The sequence below is a fragment of the Dendrobates tinctorius genome, unplaced genomic scaffold (assembly GCF_039654945.1).
Source record: "Dendrobates tinctorius isolate UK_male_01 unplaced genomic scaffold, ASM3965494v1 ptg000158l, whole genome shotgun sequence".
NCBI classification, from domain to species: Eukaryota; Metazoa; Chordata; class Amphibia; order Anura; family Dendrobatidae; genus Dendrobates; species Dendrobates tinctorius.
In genome coordinates, this window is record NW_027361825.1 from 29,135,099 (window position 1) to 29,153,511 (window position 18,413).

The following is an 18,413-nucleotide window of genomic DNA, read 5'->3' on the forward strand; positions in this document are numbered from 1 at the left end:
GCCAGACTTCTGTACACCACCACATGATAACAGTGAAACCTAACCTCAAATCCAGTGTCTTTTTTTGGGAAGTATATTCCCATGCACCTCTTCACACCCACACATGGGTATACGCTTCATGATTTTGTCTATTTTCTGTTATCCTCCTTCTTCTTCTCAATGTATACCAAATAAATAATGTGAACTTGGTTTTCCTGTGGCCATCCAGTACGTTGGTTAAAAGGCTTATTGGGGTACGTGTAACTTTGGCGCAGGGCAGGCCTTGCATTCAATGCATAAGCAAACAGTATGGGAGTACCAAATGAATACTTGGAACTTTGGTTGCATGTGGTCATCCATGACGTCTGTTCAATGGGTTGTTGGGGTGTGTCCAAATTTTTGGCAGCCCAGCCACTCACTGCATATGCAATAACAGTATAAGGGTATTTGCACACGCTGCGGATCTGCTGCGGATCCGCAGCAGATCCGCAAGCAATGTACAGTACCATGTTAACCAATGGGATTTCAAAACCGCAGTGCCCATGGTGCAGATTTTTCCGTGCGGATTTGCTGCCGTTTTAAATCCGCAGCATGTCAATTCTTTCTGCGGATTCCGCAGCGGTTTGACACCTGTTCTACTGTCCAGGTGTCAATCCACAGGGGAAAACCGCTGGCAAATCCGCAGGAAAACTGCAGGTCACTTTACCTGCAGTTTTTCCTGCAAATCCGTGAGGAAAAATCTGCAGGTGAATCCGCACTGTGTGCACATACCCTAAGGCTACTATCACACTTGCGTTTTATTGCGCTGCGCACCGTGCGCAGTGCAAACGCACATAAAAAACGCATCATGCATTTGTGTGTGTTTTTGCGCATGTTTTTTTTTTAAAAAACGCATTACCATGCGCACATCAGCGCACCCATAGACTATAATGTGTTTTGGGGTGAATTTCGTGTGCATGCGTTTTTTTGAGACAGGTCGGACGCACAAAAAATGCAACAGGGGAAGAGTCTTGAGGAGATCATTTGCATATTCCCAGTGCCTTCTGGGATAAGTGAAGAGTCTCCGCGAGCTCAACGATCACTGGGTTTTGGCGGTTGCAGCTGAAAAGAGGAAATCGGAAAACCAGGGGAAGAGTCTTGAGGAGATCATTTGCATATTCCCAGTGCCTTCTGGGATAAGTGAAGAGTCTCCGCGAGCTCAACGATCACTGGGTTTTGGCGGTTGCAGCTGAAAAGAGGAAATCGGAAAACCAGGGGAAGAGTCTTGAGGAGATCATTTGCATATTCCCAGTGCCTTCTGGGATAAGTGAAGAGTCTCCGCGAGCTCAACGATCACTGGGTTTTGGCGGTTGCAGCTGAAAAGAGGAAATCGGAAAACCAAGGGAAGAGTCTTGAGGAGATCATTTGCATATTCCCAGTGCCTTCTGGGATAAGTGAAGAGTCTCCGCGAGCTCAACGATCACTGGGTTTTGGCGGTTGCAGCTGAAAAGAGGAAATCGGAAAACCAGGGGAAGAGTCTTGAGGAGATCATTTGCATATTCCCAGTGCCTTCTGGGATAAGTGAAGAGTCTCCGCGAGCTCAACGATCACTGGGTTTTGGCGGTTGTAGCTGAAAAGAGGAAATCGGAAAACCAGGGGAAGAGTCTTGAGGAGATCATTTGCATATTCCCAGTGCCTTCTGGGATAAGGGAAGAGTCTCCGCGAGCTCAACAATCACTGGGTTTTGGCGGTTGCAGCTGAAAAGAGGAAATCGGAAAAACCGCGCGCCGATAGGCGCGCGAAATTTGGCTCATCTTTCATCGTTTTTAAGAAATCTCAAGATGGAAGAGGCCAGGAGCCATTTGGTGAGCTGCATTTCTTGCTACATGTTCACAGATTTACCAGTGGAAAAGCCAAACTTCACATGCCACAAATGCAAGCTTGTGTCCCTGTTGGAGGAAAAGTTGCAAAATCTCGAAGAGAGGTTAGCTACGTTGAAGATCATTAAGGAAGGTGAAGAGTTCTTGGACAGAGCAGAATTATCTCTTCATGTTACAGAAAGAGAAGAAATTCGAAGTGCACCTGAAGAAACAGAGGAATGGAGACATGTGACCCAGAGAAGCAGGAGGATCAGGAGGCAGTCAGCACCCATACTGCTCAGAAACCAGTACCAGGCTCTCACGCAGGAAAACGATGAAGAAATACATCAGGATAAGACTTTGCCAACAAACAGCAACCTTGTACGCCCTCAGAGTCCTCCTGGATGGAGAAAGAAAAATGTTGTGAAGAAGAAACGGAGAGTGGTGGTCATGGGGGATTCCCTGCTGAGAGGAACAGAGGCCGCTATCTGCAGACCGGATATAACTACAAGAGAAATGTGCTGTCTTCCAGGTGCAAAAATTAAAGATGTGTCTGACAGGATATCAGGACTCTTCAGACCTACAGATGACTACCCATTCCTGCTACTACATGTGGGGACAAATGACACCGCAAGAAACGACCTGGAAATCATCTGCAGAGACTTTAAAGACTTAGGCAAGAAAGTGAAAGAACTGGGAGCGCAGGTGGTCTTCTCTTCCATCCTCCCAGTGGATGGCCATGGAACAAGGAGGTGGAATAAGATTCTGCAGGTGAACAACTGGCTACGTCGATGGTGCCGTCAGCAACGATTTGGATTTCTGGATCACGGAGTGAACTACTTATACGATGGACTACTTGCTAGAGATGGGGTGCACCTTACAAAGACTGGAAAGCATGTATTTGGAAGTCGCCTTGCTACACTTGTAAGGAGAGCTTTAAACTAGAACAACATGGGAAGGGAAGCAAAAGACCAGAAAAAGCCATACACCTGACAAATGCTATTGAGAACTCTGCTATTAGAAGTGGAAAGGAAGAACAAAGACGAAAGAATCTAATTAATAAAAATATTGGAGAAAGAGAAACCAATCACAAACTAAAATGTTTCTATACTAATGCACAAAGCATGGGCAACAAACAAGGAGAATTGGAACTACTAACACAGGAACAGAAATATGATGTAATTGGAATCACTGAAACTTGGTGGGACAATACACATGATTGGAATACAAGACTAGAAGGATACAACTTATTTGCAAGAAACAGACTTGATAAACGAGGAGGGGGTGTCGCATTGTATGTTCGAAACGCGTATATCTGCACAGAGATTGAAGCTTCAGAGACTGGGAGTTCTGTGGAAACTGTTTGGGTAAGAATACAAGGACAGAACAATGGAAAGGACACCATTGTAGGCATTTACTACAGGCCGCCTGTGCAAGCCGAAGATATAGATGAACTCTTTATGCATCAGATGGCCAAGTTCTCCAAAAAATATGACTTAGTTGTCATGGGAGATTTCAACTATCCAGACATTTGTTGGGAATCTCTCTCGGGCAAAACTAACAGGTCAAGGAAATTCTTATCCTCTCTTGCTGACAACTTTATCTTCCAAAAGGTAAGGGAGAAAACAAGGGGAACTGCTACCTTGGATCTAATCCTTATAAACAGGGAGGAAATGGTTGAGGAGGTAAAAGTGGCTGGGACCCTAGGAGGTAGCGACCATGCTATTTTAGAATTTTGGATTACTAGAGGTGGAAGACCTGTGAAGACTCAGACGTCAAGGTTAGATTTCAGAAAGGCAGATTTTAAGGGATTCAGAAAGAGAATTGGAGGGATCCAATGGCTGGATATCCTTAAAGACAAAAATGTCCAGGAAGGATGGGAAATCTTGAAAAATGAAATTCTCAAAGCACAGTTGTTAACAATTCCGAAAAGAGGGAAGAATAGGAAGCATTTAAGGAAACCAGGATGGATGAACACAGAACTTAAGCACATGCTAAAAAGGAAGAAAAAAATGTTTATAAAATGGAAAGAGGGAGGCATATCTAAAGAAGAATATAATGCTGTCTGCAGAACCTGCAGGGCACAAATCAGATTAGCTAAAGCTGAAAATGAACTGAGGCTTGCAAGAGATGTCAAAAGCAATAATAAAGGATTTTGGGGATATGTCAAAAGTAAAAGAAAAGTCAAAGATGCTATAGGATTTTTACAGGATGAAAATGATGAAATGGTAAGACAGGATGTTGAGAAGGCTGAACTTTTAAATTCCTATTTTGCATCTGTTTTCTCTCAGAAAGGAAATGCAACATCAACTGTTATTCACTGTCCTATTAAGGGAATAGAAGAATCCAGGATATCTATAAACAGAAAGATAGTGAGGAAACACTTAGCTAACCTAAATGAATTCAAATCTCCAGGTCCAGATGAATTACACCCCAGAGTACTGAAGGAGATAGCAGAAGAAATTTTTGAACCCCTCTCCATAATCTTTGAAAATTCTTGGAGAACAGGAGAAGTGCCAGAAGACTGGAGAAGAGCAAATGTTGTTCCTATCTTCAAAAAGGGGAAGAAGGTGGACCCAGGCAACTATAGGCCGGTGAGTCTGACTTCTATACCAGGAAAGATCTTTGAACAAATTATTAAACAACATGTATGTCAATACCTGGATAAGAATGAAGTGATTAAACAGAGTCAGCATGGGTTTGTAACTAATAAGTCATGTCAGACTAACTTAATTTCCTTCTATGACGGTATCACTGATTGGGTGGATCAAGGAAATGCTGTAGATATAGTATATCTTGACTTCAGCAAAGCATTTGACAAAGTCTCTCATACAATCCTTATTGATAAAATGACTAAGTATGGAATGGACAAGGCAACTGTTAGGTGGATTCATAACTGGCTTAGTGATCGGACCCAAAGAGTGGTCGTAAATGGCTGCACATCCAGTTGGAAGAATGTCTCAAGTGGGGTACCACAGGGCTCTGTCCTGGGCCCTGTATTGTTCAACATCTTTATCAACGATTTAGATGAAGGAATTGAGGGTAAACTGATTAAATTTGCTGATGACACAAAGCTAGGAGGGATAGCTAATACTAGAGAAGAGAGAGAGAGGATTCAAAAAGATTTAAATAAACTGGAGAAGTGGGCAGCAACTAACAGAATGGTTTTTAACAGGGAGAAATGCAAAGTACTACATCTGGGCAATAAAAATGAAAAAAGCATATATAGAATGGGAGGAATAGGGCTAAGTGACAGCACATGTGAAAAAGACTTTGGTATACTAATAGATCACAGACTGAATATGAGTCAACAGTGTGATGCAGCAGCAAAAAAGGCAAATGCAATTCTAGGATGTATTAACAGAAGCATACAGTCTAGATCACGTGAAGTCATTATTTCCCTCTACTCCTCTTTGGTCAGACCTCATCTGGAATATTGTGTCCAGTTTTGGGCACCACATTTTAAAAAAGACATCAACAAACTGGAGCAAGTTCAGAAAAGAGCGACCAGAATGGTGACCGGTCTGCAAACCCTGTCTTATGAGGAAAGGTTGCAGGATTTGGGAATGTTTAGTTTGCAAAAGAGAAGACTGAGAGGAGACTTAATAGCTGTCTACAAATATCTAAAGGGCTGTCACATTGTAGAAGGATCAACTTTATTCTCATTTGCACAAGGAAAGACTAGAAGCAATGGAATGAAACTGAATGGGAAGAGACACAGATTAGATATTAGAAAAAACTTTTTGACAGTTAGAGTGATCAATGAGTGGAACAGGCTGCCACGAGAAGTGGTGAGTTCTCCTTCAATGGAAGTCTTCAAACAGAGGCTGGACAGACATCTGACTGGGATGATTTAGCGAATCCTGCTTTGAGCAGGGGGTTGGACCAGATGGCCCAGGAGGTCCCTTCCAACTCGACGATTCTATGATTCTATGATTCTATACAAAAAAACGCATGCACATACAAATGCATACAAACGCATGTGTATGTGCACCCATGTTAAGCATAGGAAAAAAAACGCATGCGTTTTTTTGCGCAAAAACACAGCACAAAAAAATGCAAGTGTGAAACCAGCCTAAGAGACCCAATGTTTTATAATGGGAACAACAAAGGATAGCTGGCTGATGGCTCTCTAATAGAATAGTGAAGGCCGACTGCTGGCCCTATAAAAATAGACTCTGTAGGCTGTAGGCTCTTAAAAGGTGCAAATTAAAAGAATAGGGTGTTGATGGAAAAAGGCTGAAATCGACAAAAAACAGACACAAAAGAAGCAAATGCAATAATAAAACAAGTCCTATGTGTATTTGTTTTGCTTTTGTTTGTTTTTTTGTTTTTTTTTGTGACCAGAAACCAATGGGACTAGATGTTGGTTGTAAGTTAATAGGAATATATGAAGCGCGCAACAAAAAGTTTGTCTAAATTTTTGTTTTTATCTTTTAGATGGGGCCTTTTTGTGTTTTGTTTTGTTTGTTTTTTCTTGACGCTTTCCGAAAGGTTTCTCTATGGAGAATAAAAGCCTACAAAATGTATTTGGGTATTAAAATGAAAACAACACAAATAAAAGTATTTACAAATACAGAAGGAAGGGAAAAAAATATCCTATGTAAAAAAAAAATGAAAAAGAAGCAACATAAACAGCATAGAATACAGTGAAAAGTAGAGGATGTGATGAAGGGAAGAGGGGGCGGTTACACTGTTGCACACAGCAGACTGAATAGGTTTCCTACAGAGGAGAGGAGCAGCCCTACAGTGTATAGAATCTATAATGCTGCTTCCTGATCAGATGGGGAAGGGAGGCAGACACAACCCAAGGGAGGACATAGTTCACAATGCCTGCTGCTTGTAGGAGACATTGCACCTCCTAGGTGTGACAGAGATCCAGGTGAGCGCTTCTTCTTTCCTCTATTCATTCTATTACTTTGTAAATCCTTCTATCTGACTTAAATCTTAAAGAGGCGCTGCATCAATAAATGTCCTATCTGCTTGATTTTCCATCGAATGCAATCCATAACGTTATTAGATGTTGTAGTCTTTTCGATAGCGCTAGATACAAGTTTGATCTTACAAATACATTTTTGTTTTTTAAGAAAATGTCCTTTTATATGCTGCTTGTACTTTAACAATATCCCCAGGCTGTGTCACGGTGGGGGTTGGGATGTGGGTGTGCTGTGTATACAGATTAACATGGATGTTTATAGCCTGAGCTCACTGGTGAGAGCACAGATAGTCTCTGACAACAGGACTGAAGGAAATGACACCGCGCAGACGTGCATTTTCTCTAAAAATAGAAAATTGGATAACAACTAGTGATAACGAGCGAATGTGTTATCTGAGCATGCTCATGTGCTAACCGAGTGTCTTCGTCGCACTCAAAAAATATATTCTGGTCCCCGCGGCTTCATGTCTCATGGTTGTTCGACAGCTGCAACACATGCAGAGATTGCCTGTTTACTAGACAATCCCTGCATGTGTTCTGTCAAACAGCCGTGAGACATGCAGAAATAGGGACCAGAACATACTTTTCGAGCACGCCGAAGACACTCGGATAGCACATGAGCATGCTCAGATAACACCTTATCTGAGCACATTCGCTCATCACTAGTGACACTGATGTGGCCATCGCCATTGTAGTTTTCATGGAAGTAAGTTGTCAGGTGGCTTCTCCTGGGTTCTGAAAGGCAAGTCTGTACAGCAAGGTGTAGATTCACTGAGAGTTTTTCTAGATAAATTGACAATAGATTTGAAGGAATCAATACTAGATGTCATCCAGCCTTCCTAGAGGCCAGTGGCATATCACTAATAGTACGTTATTCTCTGTGCAGTATATTATAATATTTGGAGGGTTATTTAGAAGTCGTTATGCAGTTTGGAGGGCTGTGTGTGGGCCATTATGCTATTTGGAGAGCTATGTGGGGGGGGCATTATACTGTTTGAAGGGCTAGTGGGGTACATTATTCTCTGTTCAGTATATTATACTATTTGGAGGGTTATGTTGAAGTCATTATACTGTTTGGAGGACTATGTGGGGGACATTAAATTATTTTGAGTGCTAGTGGGGCACATTATTCTCTGTGCAGTATATTATACTATTTGGAGGGTATGTAGAAGTCTTTATGCTGTTTGGAGGACTATGTGAGGGCCATTATACTATTTGGAGAGCTTTGTAGGGGCCAATATACTATTTGGAGGGCTAGTGGAGTACATTATTCTCTGTGCAGTATATTATACTATTTGGAGAGCTATGTGGGGGACATTATGCTATTTGGAGGACTAGTGGGGTACATTATTCTCTGTTCAGTATATTATACTATTTGGAGGGTTATGTTGAAGTCATTATACAGTTTGGAGGACTATGTGGGGGACATTAAATTATTTGGAGTGCTAGTGGGGTACATTATTCTCTGTGCAGTATACTATACTATTTGGAGGGCTATGTGGGGGGCATTATGCTATTTGGAGGACTAGTGGGGTACATTATTCTCTGTGCAGCATATTAGACTTTTTGGAGGGTTATGTAGAAGTCATTATGCAGTTAGGAGGACTATCTGTGGACCATTATACTATTTGGAGGGCTATGTCCGTCCGCCATACTGTGGTGGGCTCACCATACTTTGCAGGATGGGGGTAATGTAGGGTCATCCATCTGTACATCTGGAGGATGCTGTGTAAGAATTCACTGTGGGGGTATCATACTGTGTTTGGGGGGGACACTTTTGTGAGCATCAGTCTTTATGGGGGCTTAAATAGGAGGAAAATTACTTTGTAATAGCTGCAATTTTGTAAGATGTGATCTTCTGTGACCCTACTGAATAAGACATTTTTTTTTCTTTTCTTTTTATCTTTTGTGAGGGAGGAATGTGGGGAGCACAATTTACACTTCTCCTATGGGGCCCCATGATTTGTATGTACAGCCCTGCTAGAAGTAGACATACCAGATGGATAAAATACAACACTCTGTACAAAGTGCATGGAGCTGTGCTGTCCAGCTGGATGACAGATGACCTGGGGGTGGGGTGCCGGGTATAGGACCCCCACTGATTTCAATTTTGATGACCCATGCTAATGGTATGTGTACATGGTGACTTTTACAGGTGGATTCCAGGAACTCTTGTACAACTTTTTTTTTTTCCTGCATGTTCGCCATTGTTAACAAGGTTTGGAGTTTTCCAGATATTTTTGGATGATTTATGAACTGCAACTTTTTTAAAAGTTGAAACTTTGGCGCAAATTTACTCTAGCTTGGCCCTCCCTAGACTTTTTTTATGTTCACTGTTTATTTTTTAGCAACTTTTGCGATATTCAGCGAATTGTCATACTTTTTACAGAAAAAAAGGTTTAAGGGAGGGAAAAAAAAGTACATTTTTAATTTTGCACAAAAATTCATGATAAGCCATGGCTGCCACTTTGATGAATTTGTCGTAAATAAACTTCAACAAATAAAAAAAAGGACTGAAAAAAAAATGCAAATGATGAATGTGGTCCTATATGACAGTAATAACACTATAGTAATTCCATGTCCTTCTAGGGAAAGACGTAAACCTCTTGTTCCTGAGTGTAGATCTGGCACGATATTGTCCACAATGGAGCTGGGAGTATCTGGGACTCTTCTCCTCGTCGTCTTGATCAGCCTTATCCTGTATTTCTTCACATGGAGGAGGAATCTAAGACAGAAAAATATGCCCCCCGGACCACCACCACTGCCCTTATTGGGCAGCCTGCTGGACTTGAACACTAAAGAAATTCCTATGTCTCTGATGAAGGTGAGTCCGGGTTATACAATAAGTACTATGACGTATGCAAAAGCGTCCTATGTTCCTATATGTCCTGTAGTACTAATACTACGACCCGCGATCTCACTATTGTCGGTACAAAATCCTCATTCATTATTTTTCCATTGATCACATACAGTAAAATTCTATTTATTTGGCACCAATGGGATCTGATTTGGTAGCGACGTTAACCCTTTGTAAACCTGCGTGTTTCATACTCGACTGTTCTTAATCACAGTTTACTAAGACCTGATAAATGCAGCTCAAGTGCAGTATGGCTATCGGAGCTCTATCCGGTAACGAGCCGCGCGCTTGTGAGGTTGGCGTGTACTGGAAGAAAAAAATGGCTCTTCCTACTGAATGACAGCAAGCAGAGATCTTAGAAATAAAATTTGAGCATGTCATGTCCCTAAAATGTATTTACCTGCAGATTTAGGTGTAATCTACTGGAAAATAGCTTTACAATGCTATCCAATCACCTACTGGAAAAAAAATTACTTTTATTTCTTCTGGAAGCTGCCGATTTTCAGTCATGTGGGCATGCACGGCGCAGCTAAAGTCACAATTCCAACACTTTGAGCAAGCTGCCATTCAAAGTGTCCGGACAAGCCAGGAACTCACTGTGTACTGAGCCGCTCAATGCATGCCCCCTTGACTGAAAGTCGGTGGCTCCTAGGAGGAAGTAAGCTCATTTTTCCCCAGTAGCCTTGTTTTCTGTAAGGTGACTGGGCAGCCTTGTAACCCTACTTGCATTCTGTATTTAATCAATGTGTAATACCCCCCCACACACACTTTTTTTTTATTCTCTATAAAATATCAATTCTTGAACATCTCGTCAGAGAACTCTGCATTGACTTGTTCTGTTCTACCACCAGAGGCCCATCAGTAACATTGATTCCATTGTCCCACTCTTCAGCTTCCTGCAGATATCACTTGATCCTCATTCACAAGGTATACCAAAAAATATTTCAGCTTAAAAATCCATTTTTAATGGCTGCATGTTTTGTAGACAGTGAATGTGTCACTATATGCTTTAGCCACCTTGCCATTGTATCTGATGCCAGTTCCTTGCCCTAGACTAGGAGCCCTCTGTGAGCACATGCAGCAGCGGGCATTTAAGGGGTTGTTAACATCAAGAAAACTTCATGATATGTACAGCTAGTTGTAATGTCCGCCAATAAAACTGCAACTCTGTCCCCTTCTCCACATTTTTCCCTCACGCTATTCCCATTTGCTCACCCACTTCTATTGCTGCCTCCTCTTCCCACTGTCACATATCATTGTACCCACTCATATTACCACCCCTCTGCCCTCAATATTCTGTGCCTCCTTTTTACACTGCCCCTTTAATGCTGCCCCTATCTCCTTCTTGTCCCGCTCACACTTACTGTTTCTCAAGCTTTTGCTGCATTCACATTGTTGAACTGGCAATCAAACTGAGTTATCTGGATTTACCTTAATCCCACTTATATGCACTGCTGCTCATATAGTTGGCAACATTCCTGGGACGATGGGACATTCCAAGACACTACTCTGTCCTCCTCCTCCTGGACCTGTCGTCTGCCTTTGACACAGTGGACTATTCCCTATTACTACAGACCCTCTCATACCTTGGTATCTCAGACTTGGCCCTATCTTGGATCGCGTCATACCTAACAGACCGGACATTCAGCGTCTCCCACTCGCTCACCACCTCCTCACCGCGCCCCCTATCCATTGGAGTTCTGCAAGGTTCAGTCCTAGGGCCCCTGCTCTTCTCCATTTACACCTTCGGCCTCGGACAGCTCATTGAATCTCACGGCTCTCAGTATCACCTCTATGCTGATGACACACAGATCTACATCTCTGGACCAGATATCACCTCCCTACTAAACAGAATCCCTCAATGTCTGTCTGCTATTTCATCCTTCTTCGCCGCTAGATTTCTATAACTTAATATGGACAAAACAGAATTCATCATCTTTCCCCCATCTCAAGTGACCCCCCCCCCAACGGACCTATTCATTAAAGTAAACAGCTGCCCACTCTCTCCAGTCTCACAAGCTCGCTGCATCGGGGTTATCCTTGACACTGATCTCTCTTTCAAACCACATATCCAAGCCCTTTCCACTTCCTGCTGACTTCAACTCAAAAACATTTCACGGATCCGTACATTCCTCAACCAAGAATCTGCAAAAACCCTAGTCCATGCCCTCATCATCTCCCGCCTTGACTACTGCAACGTCCTGCTCTGTGGCCTCCCCTCTAACACTCTCACTCCCCTGCAATCTATTCTAAACTCTGCTGCCTGGCTAATCCACCTGTCCCCCCGCTATTCCCCGGCCACTCCCCTCTGTCAATCCCTGCACTGGCTCCCCATTACCCAAAGACTCCAGCTCAAAACCCTAACCATGACATACAAAGCCATGCACAACCTGAGTCCTCCAAAAATCTGTGTCCTCATCTCCCAGTACTTACCTGTACGCAACCTCCGATCCTCACAAGATCTCCTTCTCTACTCCCCTCTTATCTCCTCTTCCCACAATTGCATACAAGATTTCTCCCGCTTATCCCCCCTACTCTGGAACTCTCTACCACAACATATCAGTCTCTCGTCTACCATGGAAGCCTTCAAAAAGAACCTGAAGACCTACCTCTTCTGACAAGCCTACAACCTGCAGTAACCACTGATCCACCAAATCGCTGCATGACCAGCTCTTCCCTCGCCTACTGTATCCTCACCCATCCCTTGTACATTATGAGCCCTCGTGGGCAGGGTCCTCTCTCCTCCTGTACCAGTTGTGACTTGTATTGTTTAAGATTTCTGTACTTGTATTTATTATGTATGTTAGCGTGGGTGGTCAGGAGCCAGAATCTCCAGGAGTGGACCCTCTGGACCGTGGCACCGAGGGGCCCCGGGCGAGCTGCCAGGTGGAACCGACCCCTATACAGGGAACGTTAGGAGCAGGAGCAGGGGTTCAAGTACCACGGTAGCCGGTACCGAGAGGGGCGGCTCAGGATGGACTGGAGTAGGACTGTGGGACAAAAGTGTAGATGACAGAACAGAGCTGGAACACAGGAGACAGGAGTTGAGTAAGACTGTAGACTGGAACGTGGAGGGACTGAAGTGTAGATGACAGAACAGAGCTGGAACACAGGAGACAGGAGTGGAGTAAGACTGTAGACTGGAACGTGGAGGGATGGCTGGAGCAGGAACACAGGAGACAGGATTAGAGGAGGACGGAAGGACTGGAGCAGGATGGAACAGGAACACTGGAGGCAGGACTGGAGTAGGACGGCAGGACTGGAGCAGGATGGAACAGGAACACCGGAGGCAGGATTTGAGTAGGCTGGAAAAGGAACACAGGAACAAGGCAGGAGTCGGAGGAAACAGGAACACTGGAGCAGGATTGAGAATACTGCAGGGAACACAGAAGACAGGCTGCGAGGCTGCTGCTGGAAACACCGAGGATGGCACCGAGAGGCTGCAGAGAGCACAGGAGGAAGCAGGGCCCAATGTGCAAGGTAACACAATGATCAGGTGCCTCCCTCAGGGGGAGGCGGCCTGATATGGCCCCGTCTGGTCTGCCATTGGTTCGAAGCTGCTTCCGGGTCAGGGCACAGCCGGAGCACAAGAAGCAGAAGGGAGGTGCGGCCGCGGCCTATGGCGCATGCGCATTACATGCAGACATGGCGTCGGCCGCGAGCCTGTCAGAGGTGACCACCATGGCCGTCGGGTGGCGAGAGCCTGCGGCGTGGGAGCGGAGGCTGGGTGAATATGCAGAGACGGCGTGGGAGCGGAGGCCGGGTGAGTATGTCGGAGCGGTGTAACAATGTATACCCTTGTCACATGTTAAGCGCCATGGAATAAATGGCGCTATAATATTAAATAATAATAATGTGTTAGTATGCCTTGCCCCTCCCAGGAACACCTCTCATCCATTCAGGGAAGGTCACTATATACCCCAGAATACCCCCTTTTTTGACAAGAAAAATGAGAACATTATTTACAGTGTTTTATGGCTTTCTTTCTCTATTAGTATGTCTAACTTATGAGATGTGATGTCCTCTCACACTACAGATTCACCACTAAATGTGGGCTGCATTCCCTGCTTCTGCTTTTATACAGACTATTATAGTCCCTGCTAAATGGCTGTGTGATGTGATAACTGCAAGACTGATGCAATCTTCTGCAATCTGTAAAATATGGTGGCCATTTTAGATTCTTGCATAGTGACCGGTGTCTTGTTTGAAGTCACCAACTTCCTAAAAAATTTAACATGAATATGATGCCCATTCAATCTACATGCTTTTCTCTAATTACCATATGTCTACATATGTAATAATGCTTCACAGGCAAAAACATTTAATGCGGCTATAGTGATAAACTGCTAGCTGCTTCACTGCACTATTCCCTTATACAATCCATATATACAGACTATGCATATGATAGAGAAACTGCAACTGCATCTCCCTCCTCCCATTCATCCAGTAGTAATGTAACGTTTTATAAGCTTTTCTTTTTTTTTATATACTGGCATTCACATAAGCTGTTAAACAAATGTATTCTTAAATACATTACAAAAAATATCTTTATTCGCCATACATTTGTGATCCCTGTGCCAAAATCTTCATAATCGGTGGAACAGGGTAGATGGGTGAATTCAGCATTGATTTGTTCTTTCTCTTCCAGTTGAGTGAGACCTATGGTCCGGTGTTCACCGTCTACTTGTCCAGCACTCCTGCAGTGGTCCTTATAGGTTATGACTGTGTGAAAGAGGCATTGATAGACAATGGGGATGTGTTCAGCATGAGAGGTCACTTGGAATTCACTCAACTGATTACTAATGGCTATGGTGAGTAACAGTTCTCTCACAGAGACAATAGGGTCCTGTGTAAACATATCACAGTTATGGTTAGTAACAGTTCTTACACATACCGCAGTATCATGATTTGCCTTATAAAAAAAAACTACATAGCTGGGGTGGAAAAATAGTTTTTTGCAGAAAAAATAGAAAAATAACCAATACTCTCAGAAAAAGATAATGCAAAAGTAGAAAAGCCGGAACAAAAAAATAAAATGTATATAGTTTATAAATTTGGTATCACTGCAATCATACCAAAAATAAAACCAAAATGTCACTTATACTAAATAGTGAATATAAGTCAGAAAAACCCAATAAACAAACTCAAGAACTATTGAAAACTGCTATTTATGTAAAAGAAAAAAAAAAAAAATAGGAAAACTAGTGTATATTTTAGCTGAAATCAGCTTCTGACTGGCATAGATGTGTTTTTCTGGCTAAATTTAAATTAATCTTGATTTATTCTCGCTTTTGACTAGACAGTAGATTTGAGTTGATTTTTCACTTGTTGAAATTTTCCTTTAATTTCTTTGCTGCAAATCAATTTTTTAGGGGGGAATTTCAAATAATCTGCTCATCTCTACTAGTTAGTCTTAAATGGAACTTGTCCCCAGGAAAAACGCTAATAACCTGCAGTTATTTGGTTAATCTGTCGGTTATTAGTTAATTACCTGCCCAGTGCCCACACTTAGCCGAACACTGTAGGAAAAAATGAACTTTATTCCCTCCGGAGTGTTCCGGTTTGAGTCACGGGGGGTGTGGCTACGGCGTTGATTCAGTCACCGCTTTTAGTATGCAGAGCAGCATCTGTAACCTCGCCTCCGGCCCCAGTGCAGAGCTGGTTTTAGTTAGGCCTGTAATGGAAAAAAAAAATTGCTCACCTATTCAGCCCTTCCCCTTTTAACAGTCCCCTGTCCATTTTTTTGTCTCATCTTGTCACCTCCTCAAATGCTGAAATCTCAAGCCTCTTCATAGACTGAGACTTATGGCTCAGATGAAACGGTTGTGCGAATGTACACGTACGGTCACGGCTAATGTGGATTTTTGTCAAATACCAGTAAAATCCAATTCTACTTGTATAGAGGCTCTAATTTCTTGTCTGAAAATGTACAGGATTTATTACAGTGGTTCATACTATTTGATAAATCTGGGGTATCTTTACCCTGCCTAATCTGTTTGTGCCACCTATTGTTCGGCTTACTTTGTGCCAAGAATTTCCACCAAAATTTTTCACTTTATGCACCTTTGCTAATAAACTGTAGCCATCAAATGGCCATAACAACTGAAACATTCAGTGTCAAAATGGCTGCATCCGGAAGGGTAAACGCTAAAAACTGTTCTCACTTTCCTGACTTTTTAAAAAATGTTTAAATTCTGACTAGTGTCACTTTATGAGATAATAACTGTGGAACACTTCAACAAATCCCAGTGATTCCAAGATTTTTTTTGTGACAAGTTGCATTTTATGATAGTGGTGGATTTTGGTCCATTTGATTTGCAGTTATTTATGAAAATATCAAAAAAATTGCCAAAATGTGAAAATTTTGCAATTTTCAAACTTTTTTTGTTTCATTTTTATGCCCTTAAACCAGATAATTATGCCAGACAAAATAGTATATAAATCACATTTACCACATGTCTTCTTTACATCATTAATTTCTCATTTTTCCAAGAAAATTAGCAAAACCAATATTTTTTTTAGGGACCATATCTAACTTTAAGGGACTTTAAGGGACCGATACCCTTATGTGGCAAAAAATGCCCAAAAGTGACACCAAAACTGCATCATTTAAAGTGCTCAGAATCATATTCAAAAAGTTTATTAAGCCTTTAGGGGCATCACAGGAATTAGAGCAATGTGGTATCATAAAATTAAAATTGAACTTTTTACCGCAAAAATGTTACTGTATACCTTAATTTTGCATTTTCTAAAGGATAACAGTGTCATGATCCAGGACGGGGTTTCGCTTTGACCCATCCTGGTTAGACTATGGGTTAATTGTGCTGCCTCTCTCTGGCAGCAGGAGGCTATTTAGTGCTCACTGGACCTGGGTCCGGTGTCAGTTATACTCTTGCCCTCGGCTGAGTTAAGTGACCTCTTGTATACATGTGCCTTGTGCCTGATATCTTGCTTGCTTGTTCGGTTGTGATCTGGTTCTGTCCCTGTTACGAGTTCTGCCTGACCCTCTTGTACTGCGCTACCTCTCATGTATGACTCTCTGCTTGTGACCCGACTTCTCTCTGCTTGTCCCCTTGGTACCACGTCGCCCTCTTGTGTATGACCTTTGGCTTTGTCTGACTACCCGTCTATTTATCCCTCCTGTACCTCGTTTGCCCGTACTGCTGTGACCTCTGTTTTGCCTGACTCTGAGTTGTTGTATGGTGTCCTGTCCTATCTGTAAACAGGACGCTAAGCCCCACCCCCTTGCAGTCACATGACCATAGGTCCCGTGCCAGATTATTCATTTTCAGTGTCCGCAGGTCCCGTGCCTCTTTACTTTCCAGCGCTGACTGGACCCTGACACTATTAGCCTGAAGCACGCATGGTCACCTCTGCTGCCCTTCTCCACAGGTATCTTTTAGCACTGCTGCTGTACTCAGGACACACGCACTGGCTCTATGAGCAAGTGCAGTGCGGTGTCTCTGACAAACAGGAGAAAACAGACAATACCATTTGTTTATCCTGAGCACATCGATACCCCATATGTTGTGGAAAACTACAGTTTGGGTGCAGGACAGAGCTTGGAAGGGGAAAGAGGAGCATTTGACTTATGGAACGTAAAATTGGCTAAAATAGATACCTGTCGCCATGTCACATTTGCAGAGCCCCTGATGTGTCCAAACAGTGGAACCCCACAATTTACTACATCCTTCAAGTACGTTATCTAGAGGTGTAGTGATTACATTGAACCCACAGATGCTTCACATAATTTTATAACTTGATCCTTGAAAATGAAAAAAAATATATATTTTTTTCCCCAAATAATTTAATTTTTTACATGGGTAACATTAAATTTGTTGTGCAATTTCTTCTGATGACATTGATACCTCATATGTGGTAGAAAACGACTATTTGGCCACACGGTAGGGCTGAGAAGGAAAGGAGCGCCAGTTGAGTTCTAGAACGCAAAATTGACTGGAATAGATTGCAGATGCCATGTCACATTTGAAGAGCCCCTTCAAATGCTGCGATCGATATTGATTGTATTGACGTACCTGTACATCATGGGTCGGGAATCCCTTCCTGGCCATGACATATAGGTAGAGTTGAGCGAATTTATTCAGATTTGGTCGCCAAATCTGAATTTGCCATATTCGTGCCATATTGGTTCCCTATTCGTGCTGAATGTATGTTTCATGCTCTGTTCCAAACATATTCGATAATGTCTACTCCCATTGACACAAATGACATTCGGCTGTGTTCGACGACACATTTGCTCAACTCTACATATAGGTACTTCAAAGGTCGTGAAAGGGTTAATGCATTGCTACTTGCTGTTAAAGTACAGTATATATCTTTGTTTATTGTCTTCTAATCTCAGGCATATTAATAAGTAACGGGGAGAGATGTAAACAGCTACGTCGATTTTCTCTTTCTACCCTGAGAAATTTTGGCATGGGGAAGAGAAGCATTGAAGAACGAATACAAGAGGAAGTTCGTTACATAGTGGAAGAGATTGAGAAGAGCGGAGGTGAGTCAACAAAAGTGGAAGAGGAGATGAGAGGTTGAAGCATGTCTTACATTATTTCAATTTTGGATTCTGGAATGATCTGATATCATTTAATAAAAATACACCATATAAATTATGATAGATTATATCACATTTTGGTTTATAATATACTGTAAGTTTCCTCATCATTTATCTGGAACATTACAGAGCTTTTCCCAAGAATACACATTGATGGCCTATCCATCACTGTGTGATCGGTGGTTGTCCTAAATACGGAACCCCAACTATTCAGCAGAACAATGAGACTGAATT

At 42.5% G+C, this 18,413-nt stretch overlaps 1 protein-coding gene across 3 annotated transcripts in view; it reads left to right on the top strand.

Annotated features, from left to right (window-relative positions):
• The first annotated feature begins 6,525 nt into the window (after positions 1-6,525).
• LOC141052031 (cytochrome P450 2C8-like) overlaps positions 6,526-18,413 on the top strand; it is an 89,509-nt gene continuing 77,621 nt past the window's right edge. Inside the window, exons 1-4 of one of the 3 annotated variants that reach the window (XR_012220730.1) lie at positions 6,526-6,699; positions 9,343-9,577; positions 14,259-14,421; positions 17,973-18,122. Coding sequence is in view for 2 of the 3 variants with exons in the window: in XM_073549208.1 (XP_073405309.1) it covers positions 9,398-9,577; positions 14,259-14,421; positions 17,973-18,122 (493 nt within the window). In the remaining variant the exon portion in view is untranslated. The remainder of the gene's footprint in view (positions 6,700-9,342; positions 9,578-14,258; positions 14,422-17,972; positions 18,123-18,413) is intronic. The other 2 variants (XM_073549208.1, XM_073549207.1) reach the window with 2 other exon arrangements.